The sequence below is a fragment of the Diceros bicornis genome, chromosome 30, assembly GCF_020826845.1.
Source record: "Diceros bicornis minor isolate mBicDic1 chromosome 30, mDicBic1.mat.cur, whole genome shotgun sequence".
Taxonomy (NCBI): domain Eukaryota; kingdom Metazoa; phylum Chordata; class Mammalia; order Perissodactyla; family Rhinocerotidae; genus Diceros; species Diceros bicornis.
Genome location: NC_080769.1, coordinates 9,074,312 through 9,102,288, shown reverse-complemented (window position 1 = coordinate 9,102,288; position 27,977 = coordinate 9,074,312). Strand labels below are relative to the sequence as shown.

The 27,977-nt window shown below is 54.0% G+C and overlaps 2 protein-coding genes across 2 annotated transcripts in view; one reads left to right on the top strand and one right to left on the bottom strand.

Annotated features, from left to right (window-relative positions):
* Positions 1-8,882, bottom strand: part of COL5A3 (collagen type V alpha 3 chain) — a 37,032-nt gene extending 28,150 nt beyond the window's left edge. The window contains exons 1-8 of the mRNA XM_058525756.1: positions 8,795-8,882; positions 4,622-4,783; positions 4,333-4,522; positions 4,101-4,257; positions 3,245-3,349; positions 2,801-2,953; positions 853-966; positions 613-759 (exon numbers count right to left, since the gene is read on the bottom strand). Of these exons, the coding sequence (XP_058381739.1) occupies positions 613-759; positions 853-966; positions 2,801-2,953; positions 3,245-3,349; positions 4,101-4,257; positions 4,333-4,522; positions 4,622-4,783; positions 8,795-8,882 (1,116 nt within the window). The remainder of the gene's footprint in view (positions 1-612; positions 760-852; positions 967-2,800; positions 2,954-3,244; positions 3,350-4,100; positions 4,258-4,332; positions 4,523-4,621; positions 4,784-8,794) is intronic.
* A 1,808-nt stretch (positions 8,883-10,690) lies between these two features.
* RDH8 (retinol dehydrogenase 8) lies at positions 10,691-16,103 on the top strand. The gene is made up of 6 exons (XM_058525980.1): positions 10,691-10,793; positions 13,323-13,484; positions 14,099-14,278; positions 15,289-15,382; positions 15,596-15,779; positions 15,888-16,103. Exons 1-6 carry the CDS (start codon positions 10,691-10,693, stop codon positions 16,101-16,103), a joined length of 939 nt encoding a protein of 312 aa, XP_058381963.1.
* The last annotated feature ends 11,874 nt before the right edge of the window (positions 16,104-27,977 follow it).

Here is a 27,977-nt window from a genome sequence, read left to right as displayed (position 1 = left end):
AGCAATCACTCGCTTGACATCGCCATGTGGATGCCAAACAGGTGTCGGTAATTTAGCCCATCCAAAATGAGATCCTTGACACTTTCCACCTGCTCCAGGCTTCCCGCTCTTACTCAAGGGCGCCACCGTGCATCCACCTGGTCATCCTTGCATCTTTTTCCACCTCCGGCAGCAAAAGCAAAATGGAGCATGGCCCAAACCTGTCTAGTTTCTCTATCCCCACCACCACCACCACCACCGTCATCCAGATCACCACTCTCTGTTGTGTGGACTACTGGTTCCCCTGCTGCCCCTCTGGCTCCCCCTACAGTCCGTGTGGTATTGAGCAGCCAGAAGGAGCTGTTAAAACGCCGTCAGATCACGTTGCATCTCAAGTGGTTTCTCATCTCGCTTAGATTAAAAGCCAAAGGCATCACCCTACCCACAGAGCCATCCATTAGCACAATGCCTGTCACATTAACACAGTGTCTGTCGATAAATATTTGTCAACTGCACTGGGGTGGTGGGAAGGCATTCTACGCAACAAAAAGAAGGCAAGAGAGAGGATGTGGCTGTGTGTGGCTCCAGACAGGAATCCCTCCCCCTGCACCTAACCTGGCCACCCAGACTCGCAGAAAGGATCTGGAACTGAGTCTGCAATAACCGTTCTGCTGCCCGGAAGTCAGGGCCCATGGTGGGGCCACCTCCTTCCTTGTCCTCTCTGGCCAACTCAGTCTTCAGGGTTCCCAGTTCGGTTTCGCTGTCAGGGCTCAGGCCCCCCTGAGGACATTGGGACAGAGCAAGTTTGCCCCTGAACTCTTGATTATCTGCCACCACCACTGCCCTGCCCAGCCCCGCCCACTTCCCACCGACCTCTGCAATGGTGACGTTGTTGCCAATAGTCACAGCCGTGGTGATGACCAAAGGTGTGGGCGTCGGAGACGGAATTGGAGCTGGTGTCTCTGTCTGCGGGATGTCAGTGGAGGTCTGGAGCAGGGACGGGGGAGAATCAAGTCTGGGGTCAGGGAAATCAAGACAAAAAGGAGGTAAAGGAGGAGACAGGCCCTGCCCCCTGGAGTGCCCAGTCTAGGGAGGAGGACAGAGGAGGATTCCCAAAAACATCAGAGGGATGTAGGGTAGAGGGCTGGCCAGTGGAAGCGAAGATGTCCTGGCTGGACCAGGAGAGCCAGCAGGGGGAGCTCTCGTGTGGAGGAGGGGCTGGGCTGGCCGGGTCTGGCAGGCCTGGAAGCAGGAATGGGGTTGGCCCCTGAGCCCAGCGGTCAGGGTCAAGGTCCAGCACTCAGGGCCAGACTCCAGAAGCCTATCCCACGTGTCCGGTCCCAAGATAGAGCTCAGCAGTCAGCCAGCCAGGCTGCAGTCAGAAAGGGAGCAGCGGCTCCTTCTGGCCTGGACAGCTGCAGAGGAACTGGGTCAAGGGTGTGAAGAGGGTGGTGGGGCCCCGGTGAGGGGCTGGGGCTGAGGAAAGGGATGGGGAGGGATAGGCTACTCTTGGTGTCCTTGTTCTGGGCCTGAAGTGATCATTTCTTTCTCCTTGCTGATGCTGAGAGCAGATGTCATGTAATCAGTGACCTCCCAACCAAGGACCCCAGCCAACAGCCCACACCAAGGACCACTACCCAGTGACCCACCAACAAATGACCGCCATCAATGGCCCCCAATTATTCCTACAATCAGTGACCCATTAGTGACCCTCAATTAATGACCCCCACCAATGACCCCTAACCAATGATCCACACAGAGGGACCTAACCAATGACCCCCTCAACTAATAAGCCACATCATTGGCCTCCCACCAATAATTCCTCTAACCAGTGATGCATCAGAGGCCCTCCAATTAGTGACCCCCATCAACAACTCCAACCAGTTACTCTCCCATCCAGTGACCTCCCCAACCAATGACCTCAACCAGTGACCCCCAACTAATACACCCCACCAGTGACCTCTAATCAATTATTCCTTTAACCAATGATCCTTCAACAATGAATACCCATTAGTGAGTCTGACTAGTGCTCCTCAACCAATGACCTGCAAACAGTAATTCCACTAACCAATGACCTTTCAATGACTTCCCAACTAATAACCCATCAGGGACTCCCAAACTAATTATCCTATCCATGAACCCCTGAAAGTCACTCCTCCAACTAGTGACTCCAATTGATGACCCCACTAGTGCCCTCCAGTCAGTGGTCCCCCACTGATGACTTCGCCAACTAATGATCCCCAGCAATGACCCCTCTCCACCATTAATCCCAAACTAGTGATGCCAATAAGACCAACAGTGGCCTCCATCAATGACCTATAACAGTGACCTCCAACTGGGAACCCCCCAAACCCTGACCTCAATCAATAACTCTCTACAGTGACCCACCCAACCAGCAATCTCAATCAGGCAGGCCAAATAGTGTCCCCCAATTCTAATTAGTGACTCCACCAATGAATAACCATCACCAATGATCCCAACCAGTCAACCTCAAACAAAGACACGCTAACTAATGAACCCATCATTCGCCCCAGCTAATGGGTACCCTTAAACAGTAGCCCTCACCAAGAACTCCCTAATAATAAGGTACTCATCTGGGTGTGCCCCCTCCCTCCAGCCCCTCAGAACTGGAGGTTGGGGGGACAGAGATGGGAGAGCTCATAAGACAGGACCAACTCCTTTTCAGCTAGCTGAAAGTCAAAGGTCAGAGATTGGAGACTAGAGGCAGAGACCTTAGATGAGGTGCCAGTGGATCAGTGGAGATCAGAGGCCAGAAGTCAGGCAGTCAAAGAGCACAGGTGAGAGGTCTCAGGTCCCTTACCTGGTTCTCCGGGGAGCCAGGAGGTGGACTCGGGGTCAAAGTTTCCTTGTTCTTCTTCTTCCTGCCTTTCCCCTTGCGACCTCGTCCTTTTTTCCTCCCTTTTCCCTTTCCTTTCCTTCGAGGGCGAGGGGTTTCTGGGTCACCCTGGGGGGTCTGAGAAGAGGGCCCCAATCAGGTCCGGAGCCCCTCAATGGAGGCCCCATCACTCAGGTCACCTGAGGCCATGCTGGCACATGGTCCATTGGTCCTCTGTTTGGAGCCAGAGCTCACTCAGCCCTGTGACATGGGGTCAAGGTCAATCATATGATATGGGGCCAAGGGTCACTCAGTTAGGATATGCTTGAGGGCAGAGGTCACTCAGCCCCATGGATGGGGGTCAGAATTCATTCATTCCTGTGACATGGAGCCAGAGATGACAAGCATCTGTCACACAGCCTCACTCACCCCTGTGGCTGTAGGGTCCAGGTTGTCACAGCCGGGAAGGTATTGCTCGCAGGCCTGGAAGGCAGCCTGAGGGTCCGGGCTAATCAGCAGCTCCTGAATATCTCCCTGGGGAGAGGGTGGGGGTCAGGGAAGGGGGCCACACGCTGACTCTGACCCCATTCCAAGCAGCAAGGCTTGATGTTTCCCCACCCAGAGCTCCCGAAGTATAAGGAAAGGGTGGCTCTGCCCCAGCAATCCTTCTGCCCCTCAAAATTGAGGGAAGGTAGATTCTATCAGGGTCACACCAAATCACAACCACAAACCACACCCCACAACATCTGTCCCATCAGAGGTACATTTGTTCCTTATTCCTCGGGCACCTGGTGACAACTACTACGTGCCAGGTGCCCTTCAACATACTGGGGATAAGGAGGGGAACATGTGGATGAGGTCCCTGGCCTCCTGGAGGTGACACGCATCACAGTCACAGCCAGCACAGTCACCACCAACAGTCACCACACCCAAACCACATCTGTCACACAGCCACACAACATCGTGCCTCGCTGGTACCCAATGTCACAACCGCCCCGCACACAATCACACACCATCACGACAACCAGCGCAGGCACACATCACAACCTTATCCTCCCATCATGAGCCAAGTATGCGCCGTCACAAATTCTCGTTTCGTGGCTCTGTGATCTCACAGTTGCACGCTGCAAAGATGCACAACGATGCATGGTGCTCCCTTCTCTCAGCTTCCAGGTGCCAGGTTGAAGCTGGACATCCACCTTCCCCTATACCTTCTCCAGATTCAGGGAGTGGACAAGACCCCCTCCATCCTCTGCCTCAGTTTCCCCTATCACTGAACCGTTACCTCAAAAGTCTCCTCCCCAAAGTCCTGGGTCCCCAGCACAGTGATCCCAGCTGTACTGATGAATCGAGGCCCCTGGCCCAACACGGGGGACTGAGGTTCACAGTCAGCCACCAGGGTCACCATCCCACCGTCCACACTGACCGCCACACGGTGCCACCTGCAAGGGGACGGTCTCAGTGAAGGGTGCTTCTCACCCCAGCTCTCTCTGGACCCCCACCCTCCCTACACTCACCTGCCATCTGTGAGGTTGACCTGCTGAGGAAGTGGGCTGAAGGAGTCCCCTAGGAGGCCCAGAGCTGGCCCCAGGGCCAGGCCCAGCTGCCGGGCACCGCCCTCGTCGTAAATGGATAGAAGCACAGACTGGTTGGTGGGCTGGCCCCGCAGAGTGATCAGCACGGAGAAGTTCTCAGGAAAGGACCCACCTGGGGGTGGGGGAGGGTAGAGGGAAGGGGGCAGCTCAGATGGCCTGGCAAAGACCCGTGCTCCTAGGATGACCTCCAGTGCCTCCTGCCCTGACTCACCTGGAAAGAGCTCCCGCGTGGGGACACCTAGTGTGCTGGCCTTGCCCACTCTGAATGCCCGGTCGCCCTCCAGGACTCTCTGGGGGCAGAGGCCAGGCCCGGAAGGGACCCCAGCCTGGCTCCCCCGCACGCCCAGGACCTCCAGCACGTCCACAGGGTCTGCTGCGGAGAGAAGCCAGGGTGTGGGGCAGTTCAAACAAGCCCAGGACTCCGTGTGAGTGGCTCAGGTTTGGGGGACTCAGCCCTCCCCCAACTGTGCTCGTGCGTCAGGGAGAAGGGACAGGCCTGGGACCCGCACCCCACCACCACCCCACAGCTGTTCCGGCCTCATCGGCCTGTTGACTCCTGGTCTTTTTCCCTTGGTTTTTGGTGATAAAAAAAAAAAAAAGCTGACCTAGTTCTGGGATGAATCAAAGCTTCCTGGCCTGAGCCCCAGAGGCAGAGTGTCCCCCTCTCCACACTCCCCCACACCGGTTCCCTGGGGCTGCTTCCTGGGCCTGAAGCCCCCTTGCCAAGGGAAACCCACTTGGAGAGGAGGGGCTTCTTGTGTGGGTTCTTCCCCCACCTCCTACCTCTGACCTCTTCCTCTGACCACCACTTCCTCTGAACTTCTCTCTCTGACCACTACCACCCACGACCTCCTCCCTCTGACCATCACCTCTCCTGGCTGATTCCTTCTGATCTCCTTCTTGACCATCATCACCCATGACCTCCTCCCTCTGACCACTGCCACTTCAGACCTCCTCCCTCTGACCACTCTTTCTCTGACTCTCCTCAATGACTTCTCCTTCTGGTCACCCCCTCTGACCTCCTTCCCCTGCCTGACCCCGACCTCCTCCCTCTGACTCCCCCCTCTGACCTCCTTCCTCTGAATTCTCTCTTATTCCCTCCTCTGGTCTTGTCCCTCTGCCTACCCCCTGACCTCCTCCCTCTGCCTATCCCAGTCTCCTCCTTCTGACCTGTGACCTCTCCATTTTATCACCCTCTCTGACCTCCCTCTTATGACCACTTCTCTCTGATAACCTCCTGACCTCCTCCCTCTGACCCTCTTCCTCTCATCCCAGCAAAAGAAGGGACTAGTCTGGCCCAACCAGATCCTAATCCCAGCCGTCCTACCAGCCCCACCCCACGCAGCTCGGCCAGTGCTAAGTGGAACCACATGGCTTGGGCAGGGGTGGGCGGGGGCTTCCCTGGGCCCAAAGCCCCTGCCTCATCTCCCTTCCCCCAGGCAGACTGTCCCACTGACCCCCTGACCCAGCCTCTTGGCAGGAGCCAGATTCTACCGAATCTGCCCATGACCTCACCCTGGGGGCGGCTCTGCTGACCTCACCATTGGGAACTAGGGTGGGGGCCCAGACTTGGGGGAGACAGGGGTATGGATGAGGGACCCCCAATCCAGCTCCTCCTAGTTCAGACCCTCATTCTCCAGACTCTACAGAGCCCTGTCGCAGCCTCGGCTCCCCCTTGCCCCCAACCTCCTCCTTCTTTCTTTCTTCTCTCCCCCTCCCCGCCCTCTCTCTGTCCTACTTTCTCTGTGGGTCTTTCCAGGTCTCTGCCTGTGTCCAACTCTGAATCAGTCTCTCTCTCTCTGTGTCTTACTTTCTAGCTCTCTCTCACTCTCTAGCTCTCTCTGTCTCTTGGTATTTCGTTGGTTCTCCCATCTGTCTTTCTCTGTATGTCTCTACCTCTGTGCCTCCCTCTGTCTCCTTCTGTGTGTGGATTACTCCCCCCATCACTCTCTCTCCATCCACACTCCCCTCCCCAACCCTGCCGCCGCCACCAGCCCCATCTCTAATTGCCTGTTCTGTGGCTGGGCTGTCATTAAGAGGTATTTGGGTTACAGGTCCCTGGGGCTAAGATCTGGGCTCCCAGGCTCTGCTGACCACAAGGGTCACTTCCCCACGGAACAATCATCCCAGATGGGGCCCAGGCGAGGGCTGAGAGCCATGACCTCACCCTGAGTGGCTCTCCCAGGCTCTCTCCTCACCCAGACCCCAGTCTGTATTCAGTGGGAAGGGGTCTCCCCATGAGCAACTGCTCATTCACGTTTAAAAAGTCCTTCCCAGCCTCTATCCCAAATGTCTCCTGCTTCGATCTTGTGTCCCTTCTATAATGACCTTTCAGAGACTGACCGCCCTTTCTTTTCATGGCTGGCTTTGTGACAAGGAGACACACAAGAGGCATTGAGTCCTGACTGCAGGGCCAGGGGGTGGGGGTCTGTCAAGGACCCAGCCCGCCCTTCCCCCACAGACTCTCCCCTGTGCTAGTCAGGGCCGCAGGGAGGCATCGGGTGGGGTCTAGGACATGGAGGGAGACAGGGACCAGGCTGAGACAAGGTTGGGATCCCCTCAGATGTATAAGAGAGCATAGGTGTGAGTGTCTGTGTAAATGTGTATACATGTTACTCCGTAACATCCGTGAGATTGTGCAAGTACATGTGTGACTCTATATGGACTAAGGAATGACTGAGTGTGTGATTTGTGATGTGTCAACGTGTGAGAGTATTTGGCCCTCAGTGGAGAGATTAGGTGCAGTTCGTTGACTGGTGGCTGTGTGTCCGTGTGCGTCGGGTTCCTGGTGGTAAGCTCACAGTTCTGGGGGTCATGCAGGTGACTCTGTGATTGTAATGGCTCAGACTCGAGAGGGGCGGATGTGGTTACATGTGAGCATGTGGCCAAGTGAGCAAGTGGGTGACTGGTTGTAATGTTGATGGTGTTGTATGGGTGCCAGTGGAAGCATGTGTGACAGTTTAAAAGCGTAGGAGGGTGACAAAAGCTGGGACCGTGTGGCGTGTGGCTGATGGGGTTGCCTGGTCCTGGGGCAGCAGTGTTGAACATTCCTGGAGTCCCAGGGGACTTATATTCCAAATGGATGCCTGAAATTGCATGACGGTGTGCACGCGTGAGCGTGGGAATGGGGCATAGACCAATTTGGGATTATCCACATGAGCAGGCACCTCCCTGGACTCAAAGAAAGTGTAGTATGGTGTGTGTGTGTGTGTGTGTGTGTGTGTGTGTGTGTGTGTGTGTTGGGAGGCTGAGTTCGCCTTAGGGAGAGGTTTCCAGGAGCGCCTAGCCTGGGATCTCGCAAACCAGAGAAGCCCCCTCGATCACCACTTGAGGGACCACCTTTCCGAACCCCGGGGCACCCCCTACTCGGAACCCTGCGGGGCGGGGCGCGGCGTCTAGCCAGATGCGCGCAGCTGGGTGTGCGTCAGCGCTGACTCACCCGTCCGGCGGCCCCCGGGACCCCTGGGGGCCCCTGAGAAATTCCTCGGGAAAAAACACTGGAGACTTGCTCAGCTGGGGGGAGCAACTTCCACGCTCTCCCCCACCCGCGCTCCGCCCCGCCCCGCCCTGCGCCCCGCCCCGCCTCGCCCCTCACCGCGGCCCTCGAAGCCCTGTCCATGGTGCTGATCTCGGCTCTGGGGAGCGAGGGGTGGGGGGAGGGGGCAAGGGGTGAGGGGATAGGACGTGGGCGCGGACCAATTGGGGGCCAAAGAGGAAGAGGGAAAATAGGGTGAAGCCACTTGGGGAGACGCAAAGGGAACTCTGAAGCCTCAATTAGCCCCCTCCCATACTCGCCCCCACACACCGTCACCCTCAGAATCATCCACTCCCTTCCTCATGGCCAATTATGTACACCCCAAAATCACACCCCTCACAGGGTCACCCAGAGACACACAATCACACCCGTAACACACACGATTATTCTCAAAATCAGCCCCACACACAGACACACTTGCACACCCACAACTCACAATCACACACTCCCCCAGGTATCACTGTCACCCATATCCACACAATCATCGTCAATCCCACACCCAGCCACACTCACAAATTCACTCCAAATGGCCGCACACACATTGCTACACACACACACACACACACACACACACACACACGTGTACACACATGCCTGTGAGTTGCATTCATTCTCACGCACCGGCCAGTAAAATATGGTCACACATGTCCCCGCCCGCCCCCCCACCCCACGGCCAGCTGTCACACCCACAAATCGCCCAGAGTCGGACGCTCGCGCCTGAACGCCGCACCGCAGCCACGCGCAACGCGCACGCCCCCTGTGCACGCCCCCCATTCGCGGCTCCACTCCGTCTTTGGGGGCCTCGCTGGATCCTGCACTTTGGGTCACATCTCCTCCCTCCCAGCTCACCGGCCTGCGTCCGAGGCAGAAGCTGCAGCGAGGCTAGGAGCAGGCAGAGGCCGGCCCGCGGCTGGTCCAGGCCCCGGCGGCTCCCCATCCCGGCGGGGCCCGCACGCAAGGCGGGGGACCGGCCGGGGCGGCTGCGGGGCGCAGCGACTCCACGGGCTGGGTGCACTCGCTCGCGGCGGCCAGCTCTGCTCGGATCAGCAAGAGACTGCGCGAGACCCCGCCCTGGCCTCGCCCTGCGCTCCAGCTCCCAGCCAGGCGGGACTCGCCGGAGGGGGGTGGCTGACAGCTGGTGGAGGGAGTTGGGAAAGTTTGTGCTGAGTGCTGATTGGCCTGCTGGGGCGGAGCCCTGGGCCGGGAGCTGGGCCCATCTCGCCCCACCCCACAGTGGAGGAGGAAGGTCATTCCCACTCGGCCTTAGGGTTCGGGGTCCCAGCCTCACCCAAACTCTTTCCTCTTAACAGGCTCCCTCAAAGGAGATCTTAGCTTCATTCAAAACTTCAGCCTCCATCCAGGCCCTGGAATTAGAAAGCACAGCTTTATACCAAATCCTTTCTGTTTCAACCAGGCCCCCAAATGCGGTCCCAGCCTCACACCGACACTCACCCACCTGCCTTACCCCAGTCTCTTAGCTCCACAATAAGAGGTTCCAGCCTTACCCCAAAGCCTTCCCTTCAGGTCCCTAAATAAAACATCCTCATCCCACCTCAAACTTCACCCCAGATTCCAAAATAGGGTTCCCAGCCTTACCCCAAACCCTCGTGTCTCCACCGAAATTCCAGAATTGGACGTCCTGGCCCCACCCCCACACCCTCACCACAGATTCCAAAACATTGTTCTCAATTTCCCTCAAATTCTTAACCTTCAAATAAAGGGTCCCACATCCCTAGGCCTCCTCTCCCCAACTCAGGTCTCCAAATGGATGCCCCAGCCATAATCCCAAATCCTTACACACGCTCCCCTTAAATGGGGGAGGCTGGCCCCACCCCCAAGTAGGGCACTGCCGCAGGGAGGGGTGGATCCCTGCCATTCCTGGGGTGAGACAGGGCCCCTCTCACCCCACTGGGACCCCCCATTGTGAAGAGGCACCCCGGGGTCAGGCGGAGCTGTCTGTGCAATTGAACAAGCACAGACATGCGGGATCCGTGAGAGCCTCTCCGGAGAGGAACCTAAGGGGCGTATCCTGGGCCCTGAACTGCCCCCCCTCCCAACGGGGAAGAGGGAGAAGCCGGCAGTGCCTTCCTCCCGCCTCACACACAAAGAGCCTCTGTGTCCCTGGAGACGAGGGGTGGGGGCCATCTGGCCTGTGGGGGAGATGGGGGCCCCCAGGGAGTGAGGAGGAGAGGAAATCTCCCCAAGCGGCCCCTCCTCCTTCCCGGGACATCAGAGGCTAAGACTTCTCCAGCTAAAACTCTCATAAATTTCCTGCCCTGCCCTGCCCTGCCCTGCCTTGCTGGGAAGTTCTTCCTATAGTCTATCCCCATCATCTGACATTTCTCTGCCCATTCTCTCCTTGAAAGAACCCACAGAGGACCACACTCTCTGTCACCTTCTCTCCCTCTCTTCTTCCAGAGATTCTTTGCCTAGAATACAGACAGCAAGAGAATGCCCCTGCTAATTCTCACCCTCCCTGAAACTCCCCTCAGCCCTGAATAATTTACAATCCTAATAAAAAGACCCCAGTTATGAGTGTAGCAGTGGGGAGAGGGAATTTTTGACAGATAAAGGATATGGGGCGTCTTGAGGATAAGGGATTCCCCCCAGCTGCCTGCAGAATCGGAGGCTCCAGGGGCCTCTTCACCCTGCAGGGCATCAGTTGGAGGGGGCCGAGGAGCCAAGGGTGGGTGGCAGGAGTCAGGCGCTCGCTAGCGGAGGTCACGCGTCCAGGGAGGGATCAACATGGCTGAGGCGCCCCGGACGGTACTGATCTCAGGCTGCTCCTCGGGAATTGGCCTGGAGCTCGCAGTGCAGCTGGCTCATGACCCCAGGCAGCGCTACCAGGGTAAGGGGCCCAGGGAGGGGCCAAGAGGGGCCAGGGTGGGCATGGCTTCCAAGGACCCTCAGCCCTCCTGGCGCTATCTCCGCCAGCCCATCCCTTCAGCTGCGTGTGTGTGGGCTTGGAACCATCCCCTTACCCAACAAATATTTCCTGCGCACCTACCGGGTGCCGGGCACTGTTCTAGGTGCTGGAAATGCAGCTGCGAACAAAATACGGAGATAAAAATCTCTGCCCTGGGGAGCGGTGTAGTGGGGGAGAGGAGGGAGGACAGACAACAAACAGATTTTAAGTCGTGTAATGCATCTAGTGCTAACAATTTTGCTAAGAAGCAAAATAAAGCAAGAGAGAATGTGGTAGCGGTGGGGGTGGGTGATATTTTTAGAAGAGCTGGTCGGAAAGACTTCTCTGAGGCTTCACTTAGGCTTTCCCTAGGGATCCCCTCCCCCAGCCCTCCCCAGATTACCGCTCCAAGATAAGCCTCTTAAGCGATCCTGACCTTGGGGGTTTAAGGGGGACCTCTAGGTCTAGGGACTTGGCCTCCTGCAATTCTGGAGTAAATTATCCCAATCTGCACCCTGCACATCGGAACCTCTGACCTGGAGGAGGCTGCCGTGGAAGTGGGCGAAGGGCCATTACTTAAGAGGAGGCAGCAGGGGGTGAGGGCATTGCCCCAGTTGGCAGAGCTGCATCTGCCAGCCCTCTGGCCTCTGTCTTAGAGACACACGCAGCTTTGGATGTGACAGTCTGTGTGGCAGTGTGCCAGCAAGTAATTGTGCTGTGTGTCCCCATGGGCAGGCAGATGAGTGTCTACAACTGCTGAAGGATGAGGTTTACGGAGCGCTTAGGATGTGCCAGGCTCCAATCTATGTGTTTTGCATCCCCACATCGCCCCTATGAGGTGGCTGCTATCATTTGCCCCAGCTTAGAAATGAGGAAACTGAGGCACAGACTGCCAAATGTCCTTACCCAGGGTCACCCAGCTGGAAAGTGACAGAGTCCAGATTTGAACCCAGGCAGCCCAGCCCCTGGGCCCACACTTGTCACAATACTGCGTGTAGATGCCTGCGGCCCCATTCACCTGCAGGGTATCCATGAAATCACACGAGCCCACAGAAAATATGCAAATACCCCCAGGAGTGTGCATGCGTGATTGTGGATGCACACACGGGGGTGTGCAAATGTGTATACAGGTGCCTGAGCTCAACACCCACAAACTCAGGTTCGAATCTCAGTTCTAACACTTGCTGGGGGTGGGATAGGCAAGGAACTTCAACTTGCTGAGCCTCAGTTTGTTCATCTGTATAATGGGGATAACTTTACCTACCTGTTCAGATTACTCTTGCTAAGTAACAAATCACCCCAAAATTTATGGTGTAAAATAACTATAATCATTCATCTCTCATGGTTGGCAAAGGTCGTGAAATTGGAAGGGCTCAGCTGGGCGGTTCTGGCTCAGGGTCAAAGACTACAACTAGAACAGAGGAGGCTGCAAGACACCAGGGATGACCAACCATCTCTCTCCCTTCCAGTAATCTCAGGGTGTGTCCATGTGGTCTCTCTACCTGGAATAGCTTGGGCTTCCTCCAAAAATGGCAGCCTCAGGACAGCTGGGCTGCTACAGCATGGCTGAAGGCTTCAAGAGTGAGTGTTCCAGCAAACAAGGCAGAAACTGCAACATCTTTACTGACCCAAATTCAGAAGCCACACAACGTCACTTTCACCACATCCTGTTGGTTCCCAGCTAGTCACAAGATTCAGGAGAAGGGAAGAAGATCTCATGTCTTGATGGGAAGCAGCAAGGTTCTAGAAGAGCATATGCGATGAGAGATATTGTGGCCATCTTTGGAAAATAAGTCGGTGACCTAATCATAGGAGTCTTGAGAGGATTAGAGATAGTGCTTATAAAAGAGTTTAGCACAGTGTCTGGCACATAGTAGGTGGTCAATAAATCAGAACTTATGTTCATGACGTAAATGTGGCTATTCATACTTCATATGCACATATATTGAGCCTAGGTCTGTATGCATTTCTTTTCTCAAGGCAATCTGTTCTATATTTATTTTATGGTCTCACCTACTAGGCTATGAATTCCATAAAGACAGGGACCATGTCCCTTTTATTTCGTGCAATAATCTTAGCACCTGGAATAGGGCATGGTGTGTAGTAGATGCTCAATAAATGTTTTATGGATAGATGGATGGATGGATGGATGGATGGATGGATGGATGGATGGATGGATGGAGGGATGGAGGGATGGATGGAGAGATGGACAGATGGATGAACGGGTGGATGGACAGATGGATGGAGAGATGGATGGATGGATGGATGGATGGATGGATGGATGTAGATGGATGGAGGTACATGCAAACGTATGTACACAGGTGTGCATTTGTGGTTGTGTGGTGAATGTAAGTGTGTAAACCTGTGGGTCTCCATACCTCTGTGACTGCTCATGCAAGATCACAGGGACATGTGAGTCCACACACAGGGGATAGGAGCCCAGTGCCTGCCCCAACTGCTCTCTGTCCCCAGTGGTGGCCACCATGAGAGACCTGGGAAAGAAGGGGATGCTGGAGGCAGCTGCTGGAGAGGCTCTGGGTCAGACCCTCACGGTGGCCCAGCTGGACGTGTGCAGCGACAAGTCAGTGGCTCAGTGTCTCAGCTGCATCCAGGGAGGGGAAGTGGATGTGCTGGGTGAGTCTGAGCAGCACCTGGGGTCACTCGCCCCCTCCCTGGCCTGAGTAAGCACAGATCCTCATCAGAGCAAGGTCTCTCCAGTGTCTGTGCACCAGCCCTCTTACTTTACCAGCAACCCGTGGCCCTGGTCAGAAGGGGTAGACCAGTTGCCTAAGAGCCTGGGATATCAGTCAGTTTCTTAGAAATACAAGGAATAAACTGAGACCTGGGAGTAGGGTGGATTTTATTGAGTAGAACTTCTCCTATATGGGGAAAATTGTGGTCGGGAAAATTATTTTGATGAGACATTTGGAGAAGGGAACAAAATGAAGGAGCAACTCATGGTCCCTGGACGGTCTTCTAAGAAGAGTGGGTGTGGCTGTTTTGATATGATTTGGAGTCAGAGCTGAACTGCTCATGCATTAAAGAGAAGGCTGTTCCCAGAAGCCCTTCCCCTGACCCAGGACTCAGCATTCCCTATAACAAATTCTAAACTATACCTGATCATCAAGACACCCTAGACTGGTCCTGGATTGGGAATTGGGTGGGGGGGTGATTCAGACAGTACCATGGGAGGAATGACACTAGAAGGGTTGGGGGGACTTCAAGGTAACCCCCACCTCTCCCCTCAGTGAACAATGCTGGAGTGGGTCTGGTGGGGCCCATCGAGGGGCTCAGCTTAGCTGCCATGCAGAACGTCTTTGATACCAACTTTTTTGGAGCTGTCCGTCTGGTCAAAGCTGTGCTTCCTGGCATGAAGAGAAGGCGACAGGGCCACATTGTGGTGGTCAGCAGTGTCATGGGGCTGCAGGGTGAGCCCTGGGGACCCACACCTTGGAATCTCCCCCAATGTCTGACCCTCCCCAGGCTTGAACAATGGCAAATAGGTTTTAGCTCACATTCCAAATGAGCCTGTGTTGAGAAGGATTCTGAAGCTTAGAAGGCAAAGGTTCTGGGATAGATTAACTATGTCTGCAATGGTGCGGGAGTAGGCAGTGATGGTATAGATGCTGCCAATGGCCATCCACATCCAGCATCAACCCGCTTCTGGACATCTCTAAAAATCTCTCTCAACCATCCCCCATAACCCAAAGGAACAATCAGAACTCCTTCTTCTGAGACTCTTCCTTGCCAAACCACACTCCCCAGGCCCCAGAGATATCTAGATTTGGGATTCTGAGGTTCCACAGAAAAGAGATCAGTGATTGACTAGTGATGTCTGCTATGGGCCCACTATGGAGGCCACCTACTTGCCATCCATGCTCCTGAGTCTTTCCTCCTCGAACGCCTCTAGACTCCCTTCCTCTCCCTGGAAATCTCCTCAGATCTGCCCCCCCTCCCCAGCAGTCCCCTAAGAAATCCACCATATTCATTACCCTGCCATGGAAAAGCTGCATCTACTCAGCCCCATCCCTTTGGTGCCTCGTCCAGCTGCTCCTTCCGACCTCGAGGGCCATGGTCACTGCTCAACAGGACTGATAAGGGCCCTGCTGAATGGGGTTTGCCCTCAGGGACCCTGGGGATCCCATGCCCAAGTGGTCCAGGGGGTTAGAGGATGGAGGGAAATAGGGGAGTTTCCAGGGCCGAGGGCAGATGGAGCACTGCTAAGAGGAGGTGGCACCTGGCTCCCCAAGACGACCTCATCCTGACCCCGTATGCCCCCATCCCACAATACCAGACACCCATCATGTTGGCTCCAGATATCCCCTCATTCTGACCCCCAAACCCTCTTTGTTCTGTCTCCCAAAGACCCCATCCCTCTGGACCCACAATGCCCATCACCCAGACCCCCAGAGGGCCCACTTTCCTCCAATCCTATCAGGTGTCGTGTTCAATGAAGTCTACGCGGCCTCCAAGTTCGCCCTGGAGGGATTCTTCGAGAGTCTGGCCGTCCAGCTGCTCCAGTTCAACATCTTGTGAGGGGGGGAACGGAGACAGTGAGGGGGGAATGGAGGCAGCGATGGGGCAGTGGCCAGGAAATAGGGGTAGTGGAGGAGATGGGGGAGCAAGGAGGGGTGACACAAAGACGGGAGAAATGGGAGAGCGAGAACGAAAGATGGACAGTAATGGGCACAGCGGGGCAGCGAGAGGGTTGCAGCACCAGACCCCTCTCCTCTCCCCGTTCCCAGTGTCTCCCTGGTGGAACCCGGCCCGGTGGCCACCGACTTCGAGGGGAAGCTGATGGAGCAGGTTTCCACGGCCGAGTTCCCGGGCACTGACCCCGACACCCTGCGCTACTTCCGGGATTTCTACCTCCCCACCTCCAGGGAGCTCTTCCGCAATGTGGGGCAGAGCCCAAGGGATGTGGCCCAGGTGAGTGGGGGGCCCAGAGCCCCAAGATGCAGCCCAGGTGTGTGAGGGGCCCCTCCCTACAGAACGCCCCTCTCCCTGCGTCTCACAGGTCAGGGCTCCACCCCACAGGCCATTGTCAAGGTCATCAGCTCGGCCAGACCACCCCTGCGCCGACAGACCAACGCCCGTTACTCCCCGCTGACCGCACTCAAAGCTGTGGACCCGTCGGGCAGCCTGTACGTGCGAACCACCCACCGCCTGCTGTTCCACTGGCCTCGCCTCCTCGACCTCTGCCTTCGATGTCTGGCCTGTGGCTGTCTCCGCAGCCGGGTACAGCCCCAGTGAGCAGAGCCTCGCCCAACCCTCCCCTGAGCAGCCAGGCCTCGTTAGTCCACACCCACACCAGAGGCCAGTACAGACCCTATGTTCACTCATTCATTCAGCAAACTCTGCCTGACCTGCTCTGTGCCTGGGCATTGCTGGGACCCCAGAGAGTCTCCAGCCTCCAGACACACACCCCCTCTGTGGCCAGGGCTGGGGCAGAGAGAGGGACCCGGGGATCCTGGGCTGATGACCCCAGAGCAGAGAGCTGGAGCTGTGTCCAGGAAGGCAAGGGGGGCTCCCTGGAGGAGGAGGCATTGTCGATGGACCTTGAAGGATGAGGTAGACTGCCTCACTCAACCTCAGGACTTCATTTTCTTGGGCCAGGAATACAAGAATGACCCAAAACCCCCTCCACATAGAGCTGGTTGACTAAGGGATCTCTTGACTTTTCTGCTCACACACTCCATCAGCAAAATGTGTGCACATACACCAGCAATGTACATATATTTTTTCACAAAATATAGATTTGTAACCACTAGAATGGCTATATTAAATATTTAATAAAGCTCCATTTCTTATGTCTAAATAAAAAATTTTAAAGCAGTAGGGTCCACCTCACACCCATTAGAATGGCTACTATTAAAACAACAACAACAAAGGAAATAACAAGTGTTGGCGAGGACGTGGAGAAATTGGAATCTTTGTGCACTGTTGGTGAGGATGTAAAATGGTGCGGCCACAGTGGAAAACAGTATGGTGGTTCCTCAAAAAGGAAAATATGGGGCCAGCGCGGTAGCACAAGTAGTGAAGTGCACACGCTCTGCTTCAGCGGCCCGGGGTTTGCAGGTTCGGATCCCGGGCACAGACCGATGCAAAGCTTGTCAAGCCATGCTGTGGCGGCGTCCCATATAAAGTGGAGGAAGATGGGCACGGATGTTAGCCCAGGGCCAGTCTTCCTCAAGAAAAAAGGGGAGGATTGGCATAGGATGTTAGCTCAAGGCTAGTCCTCCTCACAAAAAAAAAAAAAAGATATGATCCAGCAATTTCTCTTCTGGGTATTATCCAAAAGAGTTGAAAGCAGGGTCTCAAAGAGATATTTGTACACCTATGTTCATAACAGCATTATTCACAATAGCCAAGAGGTGGAAGCAACCCAAGTGTCCACTGATAGATGAATGGATAAACAAAACGTGGTCCATCCATACAACAGAGTATTATTCAGCCTTATAAAGGAAGGAAACTTTGACATATGCTCCAACACGGATGAACCTTGAGGACATTATGTTGAGGAAAGAAGTCTGTCACAAAAAGACAAATACGGTGTGATTCCACTAGTATCAGGTCCCTAGAGGAGTCACAGTCATAGAGACAGGGAGTAGAACGGTGGGGCCAGGGCTGGGGGAGGCGGAGGGGGACTTAGTGTTTAATGGGGGCAGAGTTTCAGTTTTGCAAGATGAAAATGTTCTGGAGATGGGTGGTGAGGATGGTTGCACAATATGAATGTACTTAACACCACTAAACTTAAATGATTAAAATGGTAAATTTTGTGTTATGTATATTTTACCATAATTTAAAAAGTTTTAAAGCAATAGGGGTCCCATCGGAGCCCCCAAGACAGCGTCCTCCAGTTTCTTAACCCTCCTCGGGAGAATTTGGAAGCAAATGGACTCTGGGTGTAAATGCCGGCTCTGCCTCTTGTTCCCTGGGTGACTCAGGCGGGTGACTCCCCTGGTGTCATCTTCTATAAAGCAGGGCTATAGCAATGACCACGCTGAAACCACAGGAAAAGGCCCCTGCCCTGTTCTGTTTCCCTTGGAATGGTTGTGGTTCATGTTTAACCACCACCTCGGAATGCCAGGCTCCAGGCAAAGTCTTCTTCACTAGTATTTGCTCTGCAGCCTTACGAGATGGAGGCGCTCAGAACCTCCCCAGTTCATAAAAGAGGAAACCAAGGTTGTCAGAAGCAGAGGGGAGGGGCAGGAATCGAGGTCCATCCAACTCAGTCTATGCTGGTCTTCAGGGGCATCTAGTGACCTCTTCTAGGAAAAGAGAAACTGAGTCCGGGCCCTAGAAAGAGGTGTCTTTGAGTCAGTGCAGAGATAATGGGGGCTGCTTAGTATGTTTTGTCAAATCAACTCCTTCCTTTCATTCCCCATACTGGATTTTTGAAGCATTGTTGGAATACCTGCAAAATATACATATGAAATTAGATAGTGGTGATGGTTGCACAACCTTGTGAATATACTAAAATCCACTGAACTGTGCACTTTAAAATGGCAAATTTTATGGTATATGAATTATACCTCAATTTAAAAATTAACTTAATTTTTCAAAAGACTAAAAGCACACATGTGCAAGAGGCCCTTAGTTTGCCCCAGTAGCTCACCCCAAGGATTACATCAACAAGTTTCCTCCATCTTTGGCTTCTGGTTGGGTTGGGTTCTGCCAATGGGGGGCATCAGCGGGAGATCAGAGGGTGGGAGAAGAAAGACCAGGGCGTTTATCCCCCAAGCTCCCTCCGTGTGGACTAGCCTCACCCCAAAGGTCTCCACTGTCCTGAATTTTATGTCAAACATCCTCCTGCTTTTTCGAAAACTCCCTTAAATAAATTATTAGTAGTATTTTTGTGTGTGTGAGGAAGATCAGCCTTGAGCTAACATCCGATGCCAACCCTCCTCTTTTTGCTGAGGAAGATTGGCCGTGGGCTAACATCTGTCCCTATCTTCCTCTATTTTATATGGGACACCGCCACAGCATGGCTTGACACGCGGTGCATTGGTGCACAGCCAGGACCTGCAAACCCCGGGCTGCAGAAGCGGAGTGTGCACACTTAACCACTACGCCACTGGGCAGGCCCAAAATAAATTATTTTAAAAGACAAATTTATCTCCTTGCCAAGAAGAAAAAGCTACCATAGTCACCACAAGTGTAGCCAAACTCCACATTTATTTGCCAGTGGGGTGTTCAGTATTCCAAACCCCCCACTCACAGACTCTTGGTGCAAGAAAATATTAGATTTTCTCTACCAGCTTCCCTTGCAGCTGGAAGGTGAGCACGTGACCCTGATTCCACTCAGCAGATGTGCAGGATTTAGAGTTGAGAGCCAGCCACCCGGAGAAGGGAGCATCAGGAGAGTGAGGTAGCAGAGAGGACAGGAGTGTTGCATTGGCAGGGTTGACAGCAAAAGCTAGAGCTGCCAGCTGGTTTCAGGGGGGATGATTCAGGGGTGAGCCCCCGCACACCACTTTGTTCCTATCCATCTTCCAAGGCTGGTGATTCCACGAGCCCCCAGTATCCACCAGACAAATTGCTTTGCTGCTTAAATCACCCTGGGTCAGTTTCTGCTGCATATAAGGAGGAATCATCACTGATCCAGCTGGAGACTATAAAAACAAATGCAGTGGGGAAAAAAGCTGTTATTAAATTCTAGCTGGATGCTACTGCTGACCCACAGACACTGGCCAACATTCAAAAGGTGTTAAAGACACACTAACCCTTGGCTGTTGGTTTCTGCTCCCACCCACCCACTCTGTCCTCCTCGTCTTAGCAAAGATCAGTCTGTTCTTCTAGTCGCTCAGGCCAAAAATCTTGGAGTCATCTCTGCTTCCTCTCTGTCCTCACAGCTAATCTGTCAGGAGATCTCATTCACTTGACCTGCAAAATATATTCAGAACTAACCGCTTTGCAACACCTCTTGGCCCCAGCCTAGTCCAACCACCATCGTTTCTCACCTGTAGTATTGCACCAGCCTCCTCTCCCCTCCCACCTTCTGTGTTTGCCCCCCTACAGTCCATCCTCCACACAACAACTCAGAGGATCCTTAAAAAACATCTTTTGGGGCTGGCCGGGTGGCGTGTAGTGGTTAAGTTCAGTGCACTCTGCTTCGGCAGACCAGCATTCACGGGTTCGGATCCCAGGCGCGGACCTACACCACTCGTCAGCCATGCTGTGGCGGCGTCCCACATACAAAATAGAGGAAGACTGGCAACAGATGTTAGCTCAGGGCCAATTTTCCTCACAACAAACAAACAAACATCTTTTGACTAAGTAAAAGGTTTACAACATCTTTTTTTTACAAATTAAAGGATATTTAAAAACATTTCTATTCTCAATTGCCCTTCCTGACTCCCCACCTGTTATAACTTGCTTAAGTTATCCATTCAGATTTTATTTCTGATTATATGAAAAAAAAACTGATGGCTGGATAAACAAACTGTGGTCCATCCATACAGTGGAATATTACGCAGCCTTCATAAGGAAGGAAATTCTGACACCTGCTACAACACGGATGAAACTTGAAAACGTTATGCTAAGTGAAAAAAGCCAGTCACAAAAGGACAAATCTATTGCATGATTCCATTTACAGAAGGTCCCTACAGTAGGCAGATTCACAGAGACAGGAAGTAGAATGGTGGGTGCCAGGGGCTGGGGGAGGGGGAGGGGGAGTTAGTGTCTAATGGGGACAGAGTGTCAGTTTGGGAAGATGAGAAAGTTCCGGAGATGGATGGTGGTGACAGATGCACAGCCATGTGAATGTACTTAATACCACTGAGCTGTACACTCAAAAATGGTTTAAACGGTAAAATTTATGTTGTGTATATTTTACCCCAGTTTAACAAATAAATATGGAGTATTTTAATGGAAAAAACTAACTACTTACTTTTTTTTTTACTTTTTCACAAAAAGCAGCATATTATACACATTAGTATGAACTCCGGTTCTTTCCTTGAATAATATATCTTGGAAGTTTTTTGATATCAGCCCAAGGAGACATCCTCATTCCCTTGCACAGCTGCAATATATTCCATTGTGCAGACAGATGATAATTTATGCAACCAGTCCTGTCCTGATGAATCTTTGGGCTCACTCCACACTTTTGCTATTATATCAATGGCCGCAGTGAATAGCCTTTTGTGCATACATCATTTCACATACGTGCGAGTGTTGCTGCCCTGGGAATTCTTGGCCAAAGAAACTACGCATTTGTCATTTTTATGAACATTACCAAATTCTTCTCTATTGGGGAGGACCGATGTCCGTACGCTAGCGTGCTCACTTCCCCACAGCCTCACTGCACTGTGCATTATCAGTCTTCGAAATTTTTGCCAGTCTAATGGGTAAAAATTAGTATCTCACATTTCTTTTATTTTCATTTGCATTTCTCTTGTTACGAGGGAGGCTGAATGTCTTTTCATACGTCAAAGAACTGTTTTTGGACATTCTGACGACACATTTTGCTCAATTTTTTTCTACCGTGTTGTTTATAATTTTATTGTTTATTCCTAGAAACTCTTTACATATTATGTGGATCAGGGAGTCTTTATACGAACTGCAAACACTTTTTCCTGGTTTGTTCTCTTTAAAACTTTTCTGTGATGGTTTTCGGCCTTATTTTTATGTTGTGGAAGTATTTATCGTTTCTGTTGTCGTTGTCATTTTTGGATTTCAAGTCATAGTAACAGAAGACATACCCAGACTAATTCTGTTAAAACAGAAAGATAATGTCACTCCTCTTTTCAAAAACACTCCAACGGTTTTCCCTCTTATATGATTCAAATCCACAACTATGAGGCCTCCTACATGATCTGAACCTTGAATATTCATCTCAAATGATCGCCCACTCTCTCCCCTACACCCACCCCATTCCAGGAACACCGACCTTCCCGCTGTTTCTTAACACTCCACACATACTCCCACCTCAGGGCCTTTGCACTGGCTCTTTCCTCTCCCTAGAACACTTTTCCCAGACATCCACATGGCTCCCTCATTCAGCTCACTCAGGTGCTCAGATGTCACCTTCTCAGAGGGGCTCCTCCCTCATCATCACAACATAGCCCCCTGTCGCTCTCTCCTGAACCTGCTTTATTTCTCATCACCCAACATACACTACATTTATTCGTTTCCTTTTGTTGTTGTTGAGGGAGATTCACCCTGAGCTAACATCTGTGCCAATCTTTCTCTATTTTGTATGTGGGACACCGCCACAGCATGGCTGACGAGTGTTGTAGGTCCAAGCCCAGGATCCAAACCCAAGAACCTGGGCCACCAAAGCGAAGCACGCCGAACTTAACCACTACACCACGGGGCCGGCCCCCGTTTATTCATTTCTTTCCTGTCTCTACTCACAAGAATGTCAACTCCATGGACAGGAGATGGTTGTCTGTTTGCTCAGCCACATCCCCAGCACCTACAACATGTGGCACGTGGTAGACACTCAATAAATATCCGATAAATGAATGAATGAGTGGGTAAATTAATGCAGCAAAATGAGACTCTCCTTGGCCAAATAAGAAGGATTTAAAGACCTTTTTCTTCTCCCCAAACTGCCATGCTCAGTCTTTCTTCCAGGCCTTTGCGATGGCTGTTCCCTTTTCCTGAAACAAAACCATCTTCCCTCACCTCTGGCCCTTCACCTTTTACTTTACTGAGACTTTTGGGTCTCAGCCTAAATATCACTTCCTCCAGGAAGCCTTCCTTGACTGCCCAGGCTAGATGGGTTCGGAGGCCCCTCTGGGCCCTCACAGCTGTTTATTTGTGGGTCATTCTCCCCGCCCAGGCTGTGAGCTCTGCGGGGGCGCATATCATTGTAATTCCACGGTGGTTTCAGACCCGATAATCAACCCCAAACCTGACAGCTGGATTATTCTTCCTCCCCCACAGCAACAGGCTTCTCCTGAAAATTCTCACTGCCGGCTGAGACCTCCTTGGACCAGGAGGGGAGGCATACGATGCCCTTAGGGATCGGGAAGTAAGGCGAGTTCCTGAAGGCTTGGGAAAAACAAGCGGGGTGATCAGAAGCCCTTGGGGACCAAGAAATGACCCGAGGAGGCTGGGCTGCAACTGGAAGTGACCAAGCTGGGCACCTCTCGGCCATTCCGTCCCACGCTAAGAAGCTCCTGACACCTCCTACCTGAGCAAAGAACGGTGCCTCTCTGAGCCTCGGTTTCCTCATCTGTGAAGTGGAATCGTTGCCAGGGAGCTTAGTAGGCGTGTCATCAATGACAGCCCTTCGTTGCAATGTTGATGTGGGTATGATTCCTCGCCTCCTGGGTCCTTCCCGGCCTTTCCCGGGAAGCCTCGGGCTGGAAGCCTGGAGCGGGGCGGGGGTGGTAAACAGAGGCCACACACCCCTGCAAGGCTGCCCACCCCGCCCCCGCCTCCTGGCTGCAAACCCGGGGTCCCAGGGAGGGGAAGGCGGGCGGAATCTGAGCGGCGGCAGCAGCTGCTCCGGGCGGGGGGCCAACACGCCCTCCCTCGGCCACCGGCATTCCTGCGGGGGGGCCGGGCGCCACTCCGCGCCTGCCCGAGGCCGCCGGCGCCCCCTCGTGGCCAAGCGCGAGAGGGTGGACTTGACCTTGAACGCCTGTAGCGGACCTGAGTGGAGCCCGCAGCTGCTCTCCCGACCTCCTACACGCATTGGGCTCCGTCCTAAACCCGGGCTCATGAGCTCAGCTCCATCGCTCGACCTGCCGTGTGACCCTGGGCGAGCCACTTAACCTCCCCGTGCCTGATTTGCTGCACAATTTGGGGCAGGATCCGTCACCTTCTGGTGCCTGGGTTTTTCCGTCTGCAAAATGGGCCAATGAGTCATTCGATTGCTGCGAGGATTAAAGGAGACAGTCCAGATGAATGTGGCTACAGTATATATCTACTCCCCAAGGGTGGGGTTTTCTTGCCAGGGATGCTGTGTCCCCAGCACCTGCAACAAGACCAGGCTCGCAGGAGGTGCTCCAATTTATTTTATTATTAGTTATGGAGCAAATGCTTATCATTCTTCTTTTGCGGGACCTGGATTGGGGTGAGGTAGAGAGTGTATGAGATGGGAGCTCCTGTTATCATTCGTTCACCCGGCCCCCACTTTCACCTCCCTCCGTTTGTTCACTGGCTGAGCCCTGTTTGTTTTGAAGTGTTTCCCTCCTCCTCTGCTGGTACCTAAGGGCAGATTTTTCCTTTCCCCGGCCTAGCCCCAAGTCACAACAGAAACGCAAGGGAGCGCAGGCCTGGGCATGCCTCACGCAGGCTCGGATGCGCCTACCTGGCCAGGCTTCCCGCTGGGGAGCCAGAGACACTGGCCCTGCAGGAGAAAGCCCAGCCTGGAGAGAAAGGTGGGAGGGACCGAGAATAGAGCCCCTGCCGCCCCTCACCTTTGGACAACCCCTGTCCTGGACCCCTGGGAGCCGCTGGGACCATGAGGAGACGTGGACACCTGCTGTGGGGACAAAGATGTGAAGGGGAGAGCTCACTCCCAGCCAAGGGAGAGCTCAACAGAACCGGTGGAGACTCCCTGAGAGCCTGGGACATCGGTGGAACACGCCTCCCCAGATGGACGCCAATGTTCTAGAACCTTCCAAATTAGGTCTCGCCTGCTCCCCTGATCCAGGCCTTTGTTTGATTCTTTGCTTCATAAGAGACTGTTTGCCATAGACTTAAGAGCATTACCCGTCTTCATGGCTCACCTGACTGACAGGGGGCAAGTTGCTGCCCCTCTCAGGGCCTCAGTTTCCCCGTCTGCACAATGGGTGGTAATTCTTACTGCAGCATGGCTGTGAGGCTTCTGCGAGTGTGCACAGAGCACATAGGACAGTGTCTGGCACACAGGAGGTTCCACCCACCTCCTTTGTGTCTGACACACTTGGTTTTCCAGCTCTCTACAAAGACAGAGTCTGGAAAGTGGGCACACGTTGAACCCAATTCGCAGGAGGCTGTGAGGTTGGAGGAGAAAGTGCACCTCAGGCCCTTAGTAAGTTCTCTGTCAATGTCCACTCCACACAAGCAGGGGCTTTGTCTGTGCTGTGTGTCTGTGCTGTGTCTCCAGCATGCTAAGTAGGGCTGGGCTCGTGGTGAGTACTTAATGCATCTTTGTTGTATAAATGTATATTATCATTGTTTCGGGAGATCCGGGGCCCTCCAGTGGGCCATACTCCCCGAGCTGGCAGTCTCGACTTCGCTGAAGATGAGGAACCAGACAAACTTGTCTGCAACCCAGCTGCTTCTAAGAAGCAGACACCACAAAGCGGGGTCAGCGTCTTTCACAGGCATATTAAACAGCCAGTGAGAATGATTACGGGACAGAGAGAGCCTTCTTCCAGGAATGCTTCAAGCATGATGTGTTTTCGTCCCTGGGTTAATACATATAATTTGGCTTCTGGAAAAGCGATGCCAAGCCCAGTGAGATTGGCATGATTTAGAAACAATGGACAATGGTCACAATTTACCAAGCATATTTGCCCCCCCCCCCCCGCAAGGAAGGAGAAAAACCAGGCAGGGCATGCTGGGCGCTGATCCCAGCCAGAGAAATTGACCCGTGCATTTCCCAGAAGGTTCCATTGTGGTGGGTGCTGAGGCCCGATGGCATGAGCCTGTGATTGGGAAATGAAAACATACGCCTCTACTCTCCCCGTTGGAGTGGCTACCCCAGGAACTCTCACCAATTTCACAAGGGCAGAGGTGGGGAGGTTGTTTCCACCAGCCTATCCCCACCAAGCCTGAGTCCAGTGCTCTGGTCCATGTGGCCCAGGCTCCGTGGTGGGGGAGGGGAGGGCTTCAGGGTGAGACCCTGTGGCTCAGGGGAAGGTCAACCGCCCTACCACTCTGGCCTCCAAGCGGGGAGACAGCTGGACCACTTCTCAATGCAACTGTGCGCAGCCCCCCCTTGGAGGCATGGCTGAGAAGGGGGGAGCAGCCCCTCTCTTTGCCCAAATCATTGGATTTATGGGGATTCCCCCCCTCATGTCCGTTTAGATATTAACTCAGCCAGGACAGGCCAAGGCAAACAGACCAGAGTTGGGGCAGACCAGAGGACGGGCACCTGTGGCCTGGGGCCCCACATCATCTTCCCACCGCCATGGACGTGCCCTGGGCCCTGGGGTTGATTCTACCCCTCTTGGGGACTCCCCTCGCCCATGCTGAGCCACTGTAAGTCTGGAGGACTGAGGGGACTCGGCCGTCTGTGTGAGTCCCTGCATGAGACCCCGTCTGTCCCTGCTGTTCCTTCCCCCACTTGAGTCCCTCCATGCCCCTGTGTTTGTCTGCTGGCAGGTACCTCCTGGTGACCCCCCGAGTCCTGCGGGTCGGCAGCCCCGAGAACATCCACGTGCAGGCTCACCCAGACTCCAGGAAGCCCCTCACCAGGCCCCTCGAGGTGAACCTCACCGTGTGGGACTTTCCCATGAAGAAGACGGTGGTGGCCAGGAGCCAGCTCGTGCTCTCCCGGGAAAATGGCTTTATGGTCCGGGCACCGGTGACGGTGGGTGACGGGCCAGGATGATGGGTGGCCGCAAAGGGAGGCTCTGGGTCTGCAGCAAGAGTGGAGAGGGGCAGACTCTAGAGGGACTCTCCACGAGGTACACTGGAGAATAGATGCAGGGCCTGGATATACTTACAGCTCCTCTGACGTCTTGAACATTTACAAATCCGAAGCCCCTAAGCGTGGGTTCCAAGAAGGGCGGTGAGCAGCTCACAGGCAGCCTCTGTGCAAATTAACAGAAGGCGCCCTCTGCTGGTGGCTTGGGAAGCTGCGCATGGGCAGGATTGCAACCCTCCTTGGCTGGATGCCTTGGTGCAGGAACAACCGATTCAATTGCTGCTCCACTATCTGGCCCAGGGCTTTGCCCCCAGGGGTGGAGACCCCAGCAGGGCCTGAGGAGTGTGGGCGTCTCTCCCCAGATTCCCGAGAGCCTGGTATACCCCCCAAAACCGGGGCAACGGTATGTCATCATCCGGGCAACGTGGGCACCCACGTCGGCCTCCTCATTCATGGAAAAGCTGGTGCTGGTGGCTCCCCATGCTGGCTACATCTTTATCCAGACAGATAAGACCATCTACACGCCTGAGCACTTGGGTACAGCCCCCAGGGGCTTGGCCTGGGGCAGGCGCTGACTCTCTCCCCTGGTGTCCCCCAGTACCCGACACGTTCCACCCCCCCAAGGTCTCCGTCTGTCCAAGGTCCCCCCACTGCCCAAGGTCCTAAGACCACACACCCCCCCAAACTCTATCCAACGCTCAGGGTCTTTCTTCCTCCTCCAGTTCAATACCGCGTGTTCACCGTGAACCACGAGATGGATCCCGTGACCAGGACGTTCACTCTGGACATCAAGGTGGCCTCTCCCGATGGGAGGGTGGATCCCGGACACTGGGGTTATATCATGGGCTGAAGGCCTGGGGTCATGGAGCACCCACCCCTTGTCCCCGCAGAACCCAGAAGGGATCACTGTGATCAGCCAGGATCTACTGGCCAAGGAAGGTTTCTTCGCGAGCTCCTTCCACCTCCCAGAGCTTGTCAGGTGGCCTCCTGGGAGCCCTAGGGATGGGGGGATGGAGGCTTTTCTTCTCAGTCTCCATCTGTCCTAACTTTCTGTGCCTCAGTCTCGGGACCTGGAGCATCGAAGCCAGTCACCACAGTGCAGCGGAGCAGAAGTTCAAGGCAGCCTTTGACGTGAAGGAATATGGTGAGCAGAGTATGATGGGGAGGGCAAGGTGGGATACACAAGGAACAGGGCTGGAAACAGAAAAGCGGTCTCATGGTGTATCTACTGTGTGCTAGTGCCTGGGCTGGGAGCTGGTGAACAGGACCACATGTTCCAGCCCTTAGGGGTTGCCAGAGTCACCGGGGAAGCAGCAGGACAGAGAGGGGCCGCAGGGGGACAGTAAAATGCTGAGGGTGCCCACTGCTTTTCCTCCACTCAGTGCTCCCATCTTTCGAGGTCCAACTGGAGCCAAACAAGACTTTCTTCAGCCTCAAAGATGAGGCTCTGGGTGTGGACATCCAGGCCCGGTGAGTCCCCTTATGCCCAGCCTGGCCAGAGGACCAGGGACACCAAGAAACTGAATGAGTAGAGAGAAGTGAGCCATTTGTATAGCTCTTAGGGTATGGTAGAGGCAGTCTCTGCCACCCGT

Coding starts and splice junctions, on each gene's coding strand:
- RDH8 (XM_058525980.1), top strand. CDS start 10,691: ATGGCTGAGGCGCCCCGGACGGTACTGATCTCAGGCTGCTCCTCGGGA. Junction 10,794..13,322: donor CCCCAGGCAGCGCTACCAGG/GTAAGGGGCCCA, acceptor CTCTGTCCCCAG/TGGTGGCCACCATGAGAGAC. Junction 13,485..14,098: donor AGGGGAAGTGGATGTGCTGG/GTGAGTCTGAGC, acceptor CTCTCCCCTCAG/TGAACAATGCTGGAGTGGGT.